General features: G+C 59.2%; 1 protein-coding gene across 2 annotated transcripts in view; it reads right to left on the reverse strand.

Annotated features, from left to right (window-relative positions):
* Positions 1-950: 950 nt before the first annotated feature.
* Positions 951-15,834, reverse strand: part of Crmp1 (collapsin response mediator protein 1) — a 39,679-nt gene continuing 24,795 nt past the window's right edge. For both annotated transcript variants that reach the window (XM_090343843.1, XM_090343844.1), the window contains exons 5-14: positions 14,056-14,117; positions 12,886-12,966; positions 10,533-10,601; positions 9,646-9,766; positions 9,279-9,435; positions 8,665-8,806; positions 7,702-7,872; positions 5,326-5,508; positions 3,460-3,625; positions 951-1,953 (exon numbers count right to left, since the gene is read on the reverse strand). In XM_090343843.1, coding sequence (XP_090199969.1) covers positions 1,862-1,953; positions 3,460-3,625; positions 5,326-5,508; positions 7,702-7,872; positions 8,665-8,806; positions 9,279-9,435; positions 9,646-9,766; positions 10,533-10,601; positions 12,886-12,966; positions 14,056-14,117 — 1,244 coding nt within the window. In that variant the 3' untranslated portion in view covers positions 951-1,861. The remainder of the gene's footprint in view (positions 1,954-3,459; positions 3,626-5,325; positions 5,509-7,701; positions 7,873-8,664; positions 8,807-9,278; positions 9,436-9,645; positions 9,767-10,532; positions 10,602-12,885; positions 12,967-14,055; positions 14,118-15,834) is intronic.

The following is a 15,834-nucleotide window of genomic DNA, read 5'->3' on the forward strand; positions in this document are numbered from 1 at the left end:
TCTCCTCGGGGGAGTTGGGGACACGGGGCGGCACCCAGCTCTTGGACTTCCCTGGGGACTTGAGCCTTTTCCCTGCCTCAGCCCTGCCCAAAAGCAACCCAGGAAGCCTCCTTTCCCGATGGAGGATGACGTGAACGTCCAGAAGCTTCGGGAGCGGCCCCATGCAGCACAGCCAAGGCAGGCTTTCCCTCCCGGGAGGAAGGCAGGGCGTCGTCCCCACCCTTGAGCCTCAGCTCTGTCACAAGGGAGCACTGTTCAGGATATAAAACTGCCCCACAAGACAGTCTCTTGTGTCAGATCCAGCAGAGCCCAGGGTGGGGAGGGGGAACGAGCCATGCCAGAGACTGGCCGCTCGGAGCTCGGGGGGGGGGGAATGGTGGCCTGGATGCCTCGCCATGTGTTCCCTGTGGCTTGGGGACTTGGCTCAGATGGCGTGCAGGCCCCTCGAAGGCTCCCGGGACCTGCCCGTGATCGGGGATGGCACCAGTCCCGAGGACTCCTGACAAAACCTCTGGCGTGGGGGTCAGTCACCTGCAGTCCTAGGCTGCTCTGTGCCACGGAAGCAGCATCACCATCACAACCACCGTACTCAGTGCTCACCGGGGCATCGTTCACTGAACCCAGTGCAACCGGAAGCTCCTCCTGCCATCTCACGCCACATAAAACGATGCCCTCACTGGCCCGCAGGCCTGGTTTCCAAGGTCAGCTCTGGGCGCCCTCTCGGGGCCAGCTGGAGCACGCCACGTGTCTGTGCAGTCCCATGGAAGTCTGGCTTTGTACAGAATTCTCAGGACACAGCCTGTGTGGAGGTCCCCACGTGGTGTCACGTGAAGGACACGTCCTCCCCCACCATGAGCTCATCCCTCCCCCCGTGGGGCTGGGGTCTGGCTGCCGCCTTCCTGAGGTCACGAGTCTGCCGCCCAGCCTTCCCCAACGAAAGCGCCGGCAGGTGAGCGGGCAGTTTCTCTTCTTTATTTTTTTTTCACAAGCTTTGAGTTCAGAAGTAAGAGCCACAAACAAATCAGTTATTAAGTAAAAATGGGGGGTGGTTACAAAGGTGGACTGTACAAAAAACGTTAAAAACCTGACTGACCTCCAGGGAGGGACCAGGACGCTGGTGGCCTGGAACAGCTGTCACCCCCTTGTCCTCAGCCCTAAATGGGGATGGAAAGGGACCCCTTTTTTTTGTGCGGGTCTAGAGAACACATACACACACACGCACACACCAGAAAGACATCGTGGCGAGGTTTCTAGCGCCAAAGAGCCTGGGTGTGACGGGACGCGGAGGGCGGCTGTCGGCAGCCGTGTCCGGGGGCCCCTCCCCTCCTGAGTCTCCCAGGTGGCGTGGGGAGGGGTGTGGAGGAGGGGTCTCTTCCTAGTGAAGACACGGTGGGGCGGGGTCGACATCTGACTAAGAGGGGGGACGGGCCCTGGAGGCCCGAGGTCTTGGCACTGAGTCTCGTCAGTCGTGGGCGGCTGTCCTCGGACGCTCAGACTCACACGTAACTTAGGGGCATGCATCTCGTACTCTAACACCTACAGGGGCCAAGGAACCACCGCTCGGACAATCATGGAGCCACTGGAGGAGGAGGTGGAGGGGGCAGGACGAGGCGAAACCCATGGTTCACGGGGAGGGGAGATGGAGACACCACCTTGAGGTGAAGTCGGCGTGAGCACACACAACGGGCAAGGCATTTCCAAGCAAACACACCACACTAGTACCACTTCTTCCTAAACAGACGAGGAGAGAGCATCCTTCAATCCCCCCTCCCCCCTCGGGACCAACTAAAACTGGCTTTCCAGAACACCCACGGGCAACAGGAACGGACGTCATTCCCAGAATCCTTCACTCCACCCGTGGTCAACCGAGGCTGGTGATGTTGGAGCGGCCGCCAGGGGGCGCCACAATGCGATGGCCGGTACGCCTGGGATTGCTGTCATCTATCTGGGCACCTGAGAGAGAAGACGGGAGAGCCGGTCACGTGCCCCGTCTTCAAACGGCTTTGAATATAAACTTGACGTGTGTGTGTGCGCACGCGTGTGTGTGTGCGTGTGTGCATGCGCGTGTGTGCGTGTGCGGTGTACCGGTCCTGGGGCTTGAACTCAGAACCCGGGTGCTATCCCTGAGCTCTTTTTGCTCAAAGCTAGTACTCTGCCACTTGAGCCACAGCTCCACGTCTGGCTTTTTGCTGGTTAACTGGAGATAAGAAAAGTTCTCACAGACTTTCCTGCCCAGGCTGGCTTTGAACTACGATCTTCAGACCCCACACTCCTGAGTAGCTAGGATGGCAGCTGAGAGCCACCAGGGTCCACCAGCTCTTCAGTGGTATGCACCCTAACTGGAGTCCCACCTGCAAACTCCAGAGGGGCTGGACTGACCTGCCCCCCACCCCATCGCATCCCACAGCTCTTCTCAGCACAGACCCAGCCCGTGCTGCTGAGAACCCACTGTTCAAATTAATAAATGCACCCTGCCTCTCTGCCTTCCACTCTCCTTGGACACGACCTCTCCTGACAGCAACTGGTGAACTGGGGCTCACTGGTCACCCTCTGCCAGTGCCTGGGCTAAGACAGTGCACAGGCTCAGGACAATTTTCACATTTTTTTAAATGGCATCATTTTGAGGCTGTAGCAGCTTAGATTTTGCCCTGTGGCTCACAAAGCCCAAATATCCACCAAGATCGGGATGGGAGTTTGGCCTAGTGGTAGAGTGCTTGCCTAGCATGCACGAAGACCCAGGTTCAATTCCTCGGTTCCACACACATAGAAAAAGCCAGAAGTGGTGTGGTGGCTCGGGGTAGAACACTAGCCTTGAGGAAAGCCCAAGGACAGTGCTCAGGCCCTGAGCTCAAGCCCAGGACTGGCAAAAAAAAAATATCCACCAAGATGACCCTCAAGATTGTCTGTGCTGGCTCCAGGGCCGGCCTGCGCTGCCCAGACAAGAATCATTTGCCACCTGATTCTTAAAGAAGCCCATAGGTTGTCCTCTGCCGGTAAATTCCAATTCAAGGCGCATGCCTGCCCTCGTGTGGCCATCTGATGGCACTGCAGGGCAGTTTTGTTCTCTGAATCTCCTGGGGTGTCAGCTTCCACTGTGCACAGGTGGGGTTAGCTAGTTCACGCTCCCGAGGACAAACTGCTTCTGCCACCAGGGCCTCCGCTGATGACCTGGGAGAGCTTGTACCCCAAATGGCCATGGCCCCTGCCTCGTGCGCAGGCCCAGCACGCCACACTTAGTTACAGGGACACAAGGGGCAAAAATGCACGCATGCTGAGGTGCAGGCCGGTGTCGGTGCAGACCTGTGAGGCACACTGTCCTTGGGGACAAGGACTCTCTGTACTGTGCCTGCCCCCCCCCAACACATACATACACAGAGCTGGCACCCTGGGCTCCTCGGCTCCTCACTGGGCCAGGGGAGGGGGGAGAGCAGGGTGTGGCCCACAACACCTCCCACCTACCTGATAAGCTGAAGTTGGATTGGTGGAGGTTCCTGATGGGCGGGGGCTGGTGTTTGGAAGGCGAGGATTTGGCAGAAGGGGCAGGCGTTGCATATTTGGGTGTAGCTGGCACCTCATACACAGGACCGTCGTACATGCCCCTGGAAACCCCCTGCAATCCGAAAACCTGCACAGGAGGAGGAAGGGGTGATCAGAACTGCATGTGCACGTGTGTGCACGTGTGTGCACGTGTGTGCACGTGTGTGCACGTGTGTGGGTAAGCATGAGCCCCGGGGGGCTGGAGGTCTCCTGCACCCACAGAAGCATGCAATCCACACACAAGACCTCATATCACACACACGCACACACAATACATGCACGCACATACTTGTAACACGCACTGATGCACAAATATGCACACACCACACACATGGAGCTTCCTACAGGACCCAAATCCATTTCCAAGAAGTGACGGCACTCTCTGGCGGCTGGGGACCCAGGTGCACCCGGGTGCAGCGGCCACACAGGAGGGGCCGCGGAGCGCCAGACTCTGGGGCCATGGAGGTGTGGGGGAATTAGCTAGGACAGGCCTGCAGACAGTGGGCTCAGGACATGGAGGGGGCCCCCAGCATGACCCCCGGGGTGGGCAGAGGGCACAGGCCTCCTGTCACCAGGCAGGGGCTGTGCCAGTGAGATGGGTCCCCAGGGAGAGAAGCTGAGCACATCAGGACGACGAGTGGCCGCAGGTGAGCGTGCATGCAGTCATTGCTGTCTCCAGCACCAAGCTCACGAATCCAGCCCCAGCCCCAGCTTCACCTTCCCAGCCCCGCAGCCCTGCTCCTGACGCCTCGTCCTCTGTACCCACCAACTGCTTCCTGCTTTCAACCCAAACACCTTTAGTCACCCCAAGCTCAAGCAGGCCAGAGGCGGGTCTGGGCCGCCCCTCCCCGACAGGGCGGCTGCCCTCCTGGACGAGGGTTGGCCCCGCTCGCGCCAAGGCCAGCTGCTCTGCCTGCACCTGGTCATCAGGTTCAGGCTGTGACAGCTGGAGCCGGCCAAGGGGATGCTGTTGCCCCTTCTTGGGCGGGGGTCCCCACAAGTTCCCCGAGCCCCGTGCCACCCTCACCACACCTCTCCATGTCTCACATGTCCACACCAGGCCTGGGCACCGTCCCCCATCTGGGAGCAGAGGCTTGGTGCCCCCACTCCATGTCTGATCCGGAGCTGCCCTCTGGGCTGGGGCAGCAGACAAAGAGAAGCATGCCCGCTGGGCAGGGTCCAGGAAGTCTCTGGGCATGTCTGAGTCAGTGATGGTGCCAGTGATGAAGCAGAAGAGGGTAAACACACACATACCTCGCACGCACACACAGTGGACACACGTGCACACGCACAGACACTTGTGCACACAGCTGCCCTTCAGACGCACTCATCAGAGGTTGCCATGGACATGGGAGGGGCACCAGAGAGGGGGGCCAGGCCTGTGCCCTCCTCCGCCAGGACCTCCTGAGGTCAGGGCAAAGACCCCAGAGGAAACAAGGGGGCAGGAAGGGGGCCAGGAGGTGGACAGGCCCCCGTCCCTGAGGTGACCAGAGCCAGTCCATCCGTCTAGACGCCAGGCCTCAGGGGTCCCAGCAGGTGGAGCGGCTAGGTCCTCCACGGCTGAGTGAGATGAGCCTCCATACCCCAACATGGAGGCGAGGGCCCCCGGCCAGCCCCAGAGCAGCTGGCTAACCGCCCCCCACATCCCCTCCTGTCCCCACGGCCTTCCTTCCACGCCGGCTCCTGTCCTGACACATCCGACCTCAGTGCAGATGAGGAGTGAGGGGCACGCAGCCGGAGACCCCGAGTCCCCGGGAAGGGGCGCAGGGCGGCGGCGGCCCCACTCACCTTGGTCCTGATCTTGACGCGCTGGTAGAGGTACTCGGGAAAAGGCTTGCGGGGGATGAAGCGGCCGGCGCCCATGCTCACGCTCATGTCCCCGTTGTTCTCAAGGATGACCTTGCCCTGACTGATGACCACCAGCGGGCAGCCGTGGCACTCCATGCCCTCGAAGATGTTGTACCCCACGGTCTGCGGGCCAGCAACCCAGCGTCACGTCACTCAGACCTGCCGTGGTCTCCCAAGACCAAAGCAGACACAGGATGCAGCTTCCCAGCGCCCCCTGCTGCGCCCCTCCTCTTTGGGTCAGTCCTGCGTCTTGAACTCTCAGGGTCTTGGGCTCTCACTTGGCAGGGCTCCATGGCTGGGTGTTTGCTTGGTTACCTGGAGTTAGGGGTCTTATCTAGTTGGATAACTTCAAATATGGATCCTCAGCCACCTGAGTAGCGAGGGTTACAGACGTGAACCACTGGTGCCCTGATGGGAATTAAAACTTGCTTGTGTTTGAAACTGACTCTAATGGGTATTTATTTAGACCACACATGGGTAAAACTGAGTGTGGTAAGTCCTCACATGAGTCAGACTTGCTGTGGGTGTCGGCCGTGGCAAGAGTGTGCCGGCTCGGACGTTTCCATGCCTCTTCTCTTCCTTTCTGAGGTCTAAGGCCTGGGTCGGGGAAGTCACAGCAGCTGAGAACTATTTTCCCAGAGGCGGGGAGGGCTGGGCCTCCCTGCAGGAGGGGATGGGACACATGCCAGGCCCGTGCTCTCCAGCAGGGGGCAGCGCCCGGGCTGCTGCAGGGGATAACGTGAGGAACGAAGGGCGCTCACGGAAAAGATGCAGAGGAGCCCCGCTCAGCACAGCAGGCGGCCACCTGCCTGCAGTCCCAGCGACTCGGGGCCGAGCTCTGGGCATCACCCTTCAAACCCAGCCTGGCAAGAAGACCCACCTCCAACGAACCGCCAAAAAGCCAGAAGTGGAGCTGTGGCTCAAGTGGTAGAGCACCAGTCCTGAGCAACAAAGCTGAGGGTCAGCGCTCAGGCCCTGAGTTCAAGCCCCAGTATGACAAATCTCTCCGAGGAGCCATGAACCGTGTCAGGCAGCTAAGAATGGAGGTGTCCCACAGTAGCAGCCGGTGAACCCATCTAGACCCCCTCAAATCTCTCTGGTGGGAGGAGAAATGCAAATGGCTGATTCATGATCGACCACAGCTGCGGAAAAATCATGAAGTCACTTTTCATCACCAGCTTCTAAAATGATCAGAGATGTGTGAAACAGAACGGTGAACGCTGCTGAGATCGTTTCAGGACAGGTGGAGGGAGAGCACGGACGGGTGAGTGCAGCCGGGCGACATCACTGTGTATACAGTGCAGAGGGGCCAGTGTGCACGGCGGGGAGAGGTGAGTGTGCACGGTGGGGAGAGTGAGTGTGCACGGTGGGGAGGGGTGAGTGTGCATGATGGGAAGGGGTGAGTGTGCACGGTGGAGAGGGGTGAGTGTGCACGGTGGAGAGGGTGAGTGTGCACGGCGGGGAGGGGTGAGTGTGCATGGCGGGGAGGGTGAGTGTGCATGGCGGGGAGGGTGAGTGTGCACGGCGGGGAGGGGTGAGTGTGCACGGCGGGGAGGGGTGAGTGTGCACGGCAGGGAGGGGTGAGTGCACGGTGGGGAGGGTGAGTGTGCATGGTGGGGAAGGGTGAGTGTGCATGATGGGAAGGGGTAAGTGTGCACGGTGGAGAGGGCGAGTGTGCACGGTGGGGAGGGGTGAGTGTGCACGGAGAGGGTGAGTGTGCACGGCAGGGAGGGGTGAGTATGCACAGTGGGGAGGGTGAGTGTGCATGGTGGGGAGGGGTAAGTGCATGGTGGGGAGGGGTAAGTGTGCACGGCAGGGAGGGGTGAGTGCACGATGGGGAGGGGTGAGTGTGCAGATGGGGAGGGGTGAGTGTGCACAGTGGAGAGGGGCCAGTGTGCATGGCAGGGAGGGGTGAGTGTGCACGGTGGGGAGGGGTGAGTGTGCATGGTGGAGAAGGGTGAGAGTGCACGATGGGGAGGGGTGAGTGTGCACGATGGGGAGGGGTGAGTGTGCATGGTGGAGAAGGGTGAGAGTGCACGATGGGGAGGGGTGAGTGTGCATGGTGGGGAGGGGTGAGTGTGCACAGCAGTCCCCGTGTGCAGGTGGAAGTGTTGCCATGACCCTCACCCCACAGAACTACAAATGCTGCTCTCAGAAGAAATAGAAAGGGACGGAAGGCGAGAAGGAGCGGCTGGAAGAAACAGGAGAGAAAGGGACAGAAGGACAGATGGAGCGGCCGGAAGGGACAGGAGAGAAAGGGACAGAAGGACAGACGGAGTGGCTGGAAGGGCGGCCACAGCCCGTGGCAGGACTCACCGACTTGTGGCTCTTGGCCGTTATGGTCTTCACTTGGTCGGGGTCCCAGATCACCACGTCGGCGTCCGAGCCCACGGCAATCCGCCCTTTCCGTGGGTACAGATTGAAGATCTTGGCCGCGTTGGTGCTGGTGACGGCCACAAACTGGTTCTCATCCATTTTGCCTGTGGCCTGAGGACAAAGCCAGAGTCTGAGAGAACAGGGGCACACAGCGGCCGTGGAGAGGGGGTTGGGGGGGGAACTGTGCATTCTCCCCTCTCCGGCTGCACAGGGCCAGGCCATCCCAGCAGGACTGGAAGGAATGCAGGCTGGTGCTGTTGGCACCGGCGCCACTCTAGCCCCAAGCTTCACCGGGCCAGCTTCACAGGGAGGAAAAGCCTCCAGCTTGAGCCGGCCGCAGGCCTGTCATCCTAGCTACTCAGGCGGCTGAGATCTGCGGATCAGGGTTCTAAGCCAGCCTGCACAGGAAACGCTGTGAGACTCTTATCTCCAATAAACTACCAAAAACAACAACAACAAAAGGCCAGAAGCGGTGCTGTGGCTCACGTGTCAGGGACAGCACCAGGTCGTGAGTTCAAGGCCCATTCCCTGGAGAAAACCCTCCAGCTTCAGGTCAGTGTGAGTTCTCTCAACCCACTCCATGCCCCCGCTGCGAGCGTACACACACACGGACACACACACGTGTGCACACACGGGAAGAGTTCACACAGCCATCTCCACAGCCACAGGAACATGGTTCCTGGAAAACGAAAAGCCTGACACTCCGAGGCCTGTGGTGAATGCCGAGGGCTGTGCAGGGGGCAGGAGAGGGAGGGCGGGTGGGGGAGGGGAAGGGAGGGGGTTCCTCTCTCCTGAGCAGGCACTTTGGCCTTCAGTGTAGAAGGCTGAAGACCCCTGAGTGCCAGATGGACCAGGTGAGATGTTTCTAGAAGGTTCTAGAAAACAGAGGCCGGGCGGACTCACCACTGCCTTGTCCCAGACGACGGTCATCCGCTCCTCGATGCCGTTGACGCCCTCGGGGATGAGGGTGAAGTTGTCCTTGCCCACAGCCTTCTGGGCAGTGCTGTAGGGGCAGTGGGCGCTGCCTGTGACCTGCAGGTCTCCGCTGACAGGGACGAAGACAAGGCGAGCTCAGAGCTGACCGGAAACCCACACCGGGCTTCAAGCACAGGTTGTGGAGCCCCAGATCTGTGCCCCACACATCTGTGGAGTCTGGGAAGCTGCCGGGCTCCTGCTGTGCGCCCAGCACGGCCTCCCTTCCTCAGTGACCCTCTCATGACCACAGGGTCCGGCCGGGCGCAGGCCTCCCTCCTTTCCCAGGGCTGCCCTCTCTGGAAACCTTCCAGGGACTGCAGCAGCCACACGCCCGCTGCACAGACGCCATGGCAGGCTCACACCGTTCTCTGCCCTCTGTGGTGGGTGTGGGGCAGGTGCAGGCGGCATGGGGAGCAGACAGGGCTAAGGGTGGCCAGCCAGGATCGGCGTCCCAGCCTCTCACCCCTGATCCTGCATGCCTGTGCTGTGAGCCGGCCCAGCTCTCGCCTCCCCGGCCCCTCCCCGTGCCCCCAGGTGCTCACCAGGCCAGCAGGGAGGTGAGGTGGTCAGGCGTGGTGGGGTCAGGACTCAGGGGTGGGGAGGTGATGAACGCGGCCGCCTTGGCCCAGTTCTTGCTCCAGTAGTGGGTGCCATCTGTCCCCAGGCTGGCAGTTATGGGCTCTCCAAAGACAAGGGGTCCTGGGGAGGAGAGGGGGCAGCACGCCTCACCAGCTGCAGGCTGGACTCGGCTCTGGTGTCCACGGGGCACCACGACCCCATGCCCCAGGGACGGGGTGCTCCTGGAGACTGGACTGGCCAATGGCCACCTTAGGCCTCTAACCCAGCAGCCCTCAGAGGCCGGGGCCTGCACATAGGCCTTCCCTTTGGAGAGGCAGCCATTGCTCATACCCTTCTTCCTGGCCAGCGCGATGATGTCCGCCGCGCTCTTGCTCATGACCTTGGTGATGTACACAGGACAGTTGATGCGGCCTGCAATGGTGATGGCCCGGAACACAGCCTCGGCTTCCAGCTGGGGGCACAGGAGAGGCCAGGTCACCGGGGAGGTGCAGGGCCAGGGAAGGGGCGCCCCACAGCCCGGGGCCCCCGCTCACCAGCACCCTGCCACTTCCCTTAGCTAAATGTGCTGCAGAAGGAGGTCCTCCAGAAAGGAAGAAAGTACTGTAAGTCTACGTTTTCAAGTGACAAGTCAGGCACCCGTGGCTCACACCTGGGATCCCAGCTCCCAGAAAGCTGAGAGCTGAGGCTCTTGGTTCAAAGCCAGCCTGGGAATGAAGGAAGTCCATGACACTCCTATCTCCAATTAGCCACCAAAAAGCCACAGGAGCGCTGTGGCTCAATTGGTAAAGCACCAACCGAGAGCAAAATAACTGAGGGCTCAGAGCCTGATTTTGAGCCCTTCCTCTGCCGTACAGCTCGCGCGCACGCACACGCACACGCACGCACACACACGCACACACACACACACACACACACACACACACAGCCTTAAGGATGCCATCCAGGCTGAATCCACACACACAGCAGCAGGGCTAGCTCTTTCCCGGGCTGGGCTGTCCAGCGTGGACACTGGAATATTCCCAGGCCTTGTTGTAAACTTCCTGACGCTTCCATGTCTTTGACTCACAGCCCCCAAGGCTGCTGGGAAGGTAGCAGAGGAGGGAGAGGAGCTGGGGTGGGGTGTGCTGTTCAGGCAGGAAAAGTGTATCCGGGTGCAGACTGAGTGATAATGGGGTGCTGCCTAACCCGGGTGCACAGGAACACCCCGGCGTGCTCACCTCTTCGGGCCTGCTCAGGGCGTGGCCCTCGGGACCCGTGATGCCCAGCTCTAGAATCCGCTTTTGTTCCTACAAGACAAGAAGGAGCCGATGTCACAGGTGCAGACCCGAAAGCCGTCCCTCCCCTCCCGCTTGGGAGTGGGGGACAGAGGCCAGAGGAGGTCTAACAGTGAGCTGGGGGCAAGGCAGGGCCCCCGCCCCATCTGTCTTCCTCCTCACTGCAACCCCTGCACACCCTGCACGTCATCTAACGCATGTGAGACTGGTCTCCAAGGACCAGTGCAGCCATGCTGCAGGTTTCGGGCTGGCTGGCGTGGACTGTGGTGGGCTGTGTGGACAGAGGCTCTCCCTGGGCTGGCCTGTGACTTGAGTGAGTGCTAGGATTACAGGCGTGCAGCACTGCACCCGGCTGCAGTGGGTCTCTAAGAGATGCCTCGGTCCCAAGGAACTTCTCTCTGAGGCGGCAGGAGAGTGAGCATGGCAGCTGGTCTCGCTCCCACGCCTGCTCCTTCATAGATTACCCAGCCTTGGGGACCCTGGGACGGCCACAGAAGATGGACCACAGCTCAGGGTTTTAATGAAAAGCTCTAAAAACCATCAGCCCCCGTAGAGTCCCTCGGGCACCACCGAGGACCCCGGAATCAGGCTCATTGTGCCCCTTGTCTTCTCCACATGGGGGCTCCCGGCGGGGGAGGTGAAGGCCTGCACAGCCCCTTCTGTCTCCGGGGAGCCCCTTGTCCTGGCATCTGTCTCTTCTTTCTTTTAGGCAGAAAACCACTATCTCAACTTTATTTCATAATGGAAATGTTTCCCAGAGCTCGTGGCCTAGATTCAAATCCATTTGTTGCGAGCTTTCTTCGCCCCGGGAATCTTTTCATTTCCTTCCTTTCTTCTTGCTTTTTTCCCCCTTGCGTCATTCAGAGGCAGCTGTACCACTGCTAATTTGACCTTCCAGTTTCTGTGTCATCTCTACGAGGAGCCTCTGGCCCTACCACTTGTGAAAGACTCACACTCCAGCCCTGAGCCTGCGGCTCTTCAGGTCCACTTCAAGTGAGTGCAAAGACTCATAAAGGGAGAATTCCAGCCGTGGAAGATGGCTGTTTACAAAGCTTTTCTGGTCATGGTTTATAAAAGATCACTTGAGAGCCGGGAGTCTCTATGCAGAACTGGTCGAGTGTCGTAACCGTTCCTATAAGGGGAAGAGCGACTGCCTGACCCAGAGGAGTTATTTTCAGAGTCTACGCTAAGCACTGAGGTAATGGTCACGGAGTCAGACAGCAAATACAGACTTGGTACCAAACGAAGCATTGGCACAAGTTACCAAAGAACTGAGGGCATGATTCTGGAAGCAGGAGCCAGAGGCTGAGAAAGTTCAAAGTACGCTCCGCTGCCATAATGAACCGTCAGTAGAAAGACGCTTGACGGGCGTGGACAGAAGCTCAACAGGGAGTGAGTGGCTGCAGTGGCCACTGGAGGCCACCCCTGTCACATGGGCAGGAGAGGTTGCCTGTTACACAGACAGACAACAGCATGGAGGCCAGAGCCTGTGACAAAGGAACAGAAAGCTCGCCACACTGTTCTCGTGGCTGGGCCAGCTGCACAGTGCCTGGCCACAGAGGCTTCATGAAGGAGATGGCTCAGAGAACTCTAGACACAACACATGCCTTCTTCTTGCCGCTTGCATGAGATGTGGAGAAGAGACGGACAGGTGGAAGGTCAGACAGGAAGGAAGGAAGGACAGGACAGCTTTGGGAAACCTTGGCTTCTCCAAAGAGCATGGGCAAATCTTAAACTTAGGACTGCTGGACAAATGGCTGTCTGCTGCAAACCAGGGTGGGACCCAAATCCTTCCAGGACCTGAGACAGACCAGACACCAGCAGTGGTGCTGCCAGGCAGGCTGGGAAGCGGCAGGGCAGAGGATGTGTGGGGAAGTCACCAGTGGGGTCCCCTGCGGCTATCACTGGGGACCAAACAGTTTTAAAACGTGACTTCAACAGAACACTGGCAGCTGGGTGCAGGACAGCCCCCCCCCCACCAATCCACCCCTACCCCGCAGTGGCTGGCATGGAGCCCTGCCTTCTATTCAGTGAGACTTCTGTGTACACTGTCCTAGCGTCTCCTTGCCTGCTGACATATTTGTTCATCTCCTCCTCGTGTGTCTCTCCCACCCGCCCTGCACGGGGCAGGTTCCGTGTGCCCAGGCCTCGCGCAGACAGCACACGAGTGACTGGTCTCTGTCTGACACGACGTCCAGGCCCTCAGCTCCCTGAGCAAGGCCGCTGTCCCCTCCCCGTCCCCTTCACAGGCAAAGCGGGCGAGGCAGGCGGGGTGGGAGCAGAGGCACGCGCTCACCTGAGCTATCAAGTCTCCGTTTTCCGCGTGGACGAGGATCACCGCTCCCAGACCCTTGAGGAGGGTGAAGGCTTCGTAGAGCTGAGGAGGGACAGACAGGCCTGGTGAGGGAGGGGAGTGGCGGGGCGGGGAGGCTTGGAAAGGCCCGCTGCTCACGAAGGCTCTGGAGGGCACCAGGGAACAGCCGGGACACCTCCCCGCCACTCGGGAATGCTCCTTTGTGGGCATCAGTGGGCGTGGAACGTGGTGGCCGGGACTGAGCCGCCATCTCTAATTTCATTGAAACTGTGGAGGTGAGTCACAGCTCCATGTCCCCCTGGGGGCTCTGCGTGGATGTGAGCAGGAACAGGGAGATGCCCCAGGACACAGGGACCCACTCGAAGTGCCCAGGTGGCCACACCTGGAGTGGCCTAGGACCCCCGTTCCTCACACGGAGGGCGGAGAGGCCTCCACGACCTGTCACCGGAGCCGGCAGACCAGGAAGGGCAGAGGAGAAGGACAAGTGCCTGCTCTCAGTCTCAGCAGCCCAGCAGCCCAGGGGCGGTCACAAGATCGGCTAGGGAAGAGCCACAGGGAGAGGGTGTCCCCCTGTCTCTGCCCCCACACTCCATTGGGCAGTAAGATCCCAAGCCTTCACCGCTTCACCATGGTCAGCCTCGCAGAACGGCCTGCCTCATGTCCGTGACTGGAGAACCTCGCCATCTTCTTCCTCTTTGCGCTGCTCTGGCTATGCCTGCGACTGTGTCCTGACAAGCACTGGGGACACTGGCGTTTCCCCCACCTGGATCCCACCCTCGCCCACGCGGGACCTCGGCAGGGCCGACTTCAGAATGAAGCGGTGAGGCCACGACTGGGCCCATGTGTCATCGTGTGCTCTGTGATCAGGAGACTGCCAACTTCAACCAGACGCACCACACGCCTGCAGGGGTTCTGGTACCCCAAGGGCACAGCCAAAGGTCGGGTCCCTCCAGCTCCTCAACCCTGGGGACACCTCCTGTATTGCATCACCCAGCCCTCCATCAGCCTCTGGAATCAGTGCCACGATGAGATGGAAGCCTGGAGCGTCCTGAGCTCTGGGCTCTCCCTTTCTGGGCGGTGATAACCCCTCCTTGGGCAGCCTGCTTGGCCAGGCTGGCCCTGTCCCGCCTAAGCAGACAACAGAGGACTCACCTGGCTGTCAGACATTTGATACAGATCCTTATAGGCCATGTAGACTTGAAAGGAGTTGACACCTGTTTTAGGATTAAACAAAGAGAAAAGTGTATTTGAAAATCAACAGAGTGCAATGATGAGGGTGTGCAGGGCCAATCGCCAGAAGGGGGCGCCATGGAGACGCACAGTGGAGACGCAGGACCAAGCCTGGGCTGTGGCTCAGAGTTGGAGCCCCCCTACCTGGCAAGTCCAAGGCCAAGGTCAATCCCCAGTGCCACCAAAAACAAACCAGCCAAACAAAAGCACCATGCTGCTGGGCTGGAAAACCGAACTCCTGTTCAAAGTAACACACCCTCTTGGTAGGAAAGGCCATTGTGTCAAGGATGCACTAATCAAGGACAGGTCCCACCGAATAAACTTCTTCAGTTGCACAAAAGGGTTTCCAAAACTCCCAAACTCATTCAAGATACCCCGACTTGCAGGAGACTTGTCTCAAAAGATTTGCCCAACAGCAGATCTAGACGGATCACTGCCAACCCTTAGCACGGGGCAAGGCCCCCGAGGCCAGGCTCTGGGGGCACCATCAAGTGCAAATGAACCCATGAGAATGGATGCAACAGATGTGTGCACAGGAAAAGCACGCAGCACGCCAGTGCAATCAGTAATTGAAGAACCGTAATAAAAGCCACCGAGGAGGAACAGTGCCAGCACGGTGCCAGCACATCTGAGCAGGCGGGGAACTGGGGACCCTCACACGGGCCCTAGCCACGCTCGAGGGAGTGCCTTGGCAGAAATCAATTTGGTCATAATCTCTTCACCCTGGAGGTTATTCAAACCTCTGACGCCGTTGTTTCCATTCTTAAAAAAAAAAATCTAAATAATTAGAAAGGCAAACCAATGTGTATAAATGAAGATGTTCACCGTAATGCAATTTATAATAAAACAAGTAAGAAACCTAAATGCCCCCATAAAGACAAGAGTTCAACAAATGAGCCATCGCTTTTTATATTACCAGCCATTAACAAGCTACTGATGAGGAAAAATGTAACTCGTAAGCTGGTAAGTGAAAAGAGGGGAATGCCAAACAGCAGCTGAGGCACACCCACCTGCAGGAAAGCCAGGGAAAGGGATGGATGGGGTGGGGGTGGGAGGGGTGATCAACCTTAACACGAATGGAAAATCTCCACGCAGGCAGAGCCAGAGGAGACATTTCTTCCTTCCGGGTCTTTATGGATTAGGAATGGTGGTATTTTTATAATGAAAAAACACAGATGTGTGATTTTAAACTCAAGAACCCACCCAGCACTTCTCAAAGGGCCCCGTGTGGACCACCTCCTCCCAAGTCCAGGAATGGTCCTGGCTGGACCCAGGCCTGGTCCTTCCGGTCCTGTCTCCAGTCCGTACACAGATTGAACATGATGCAGGTGGCAGGCCACCTGCACCAGGAAGTCGCCCAGTGTGAGCTGGGGCACAAGAGGCACGAGGCACACCGAGGCACGGATACATACACACAACCCTCTCAGCACTCAAGGTCAACTGCAAAGAGCCCAGACAACCCAAGTCCCCAGCTCCAAGAACAACAGGAGAGGCGCAGCTCCTGACTCTGCATGGGGAGGAAATGGGGAGGCGAAGGAGGGCAGACCAGGATGGGAAGTTATCTGACGGGCAGAGGAGGGGCTTCCTGGGTACAGGAAGTGTGAGCAAAGGCCAGGCGGTGTGGCAGGTGGCAGGGGACGAGTGCTGCCTGGGGCAGAGCGGCAAAGCCCGCATGCCGGGCTCCAGGGCCTTAGGATGGAG

Source organism: Megascapheus bottae, chromosome 13 (genome assembly GCF_031878675.1).
Source record: "Megascapheus bottae isolate mThoBot1 chromosome 13, mThoBot2.hap1, whole genome shotgun sequence".
NCBI classification, from domain to species: Eukaryota; Metazoa; Chordata; class Mammalia; order Rodentia; family Geomyidae; genus Megascapheus; species Megascapheus bottae.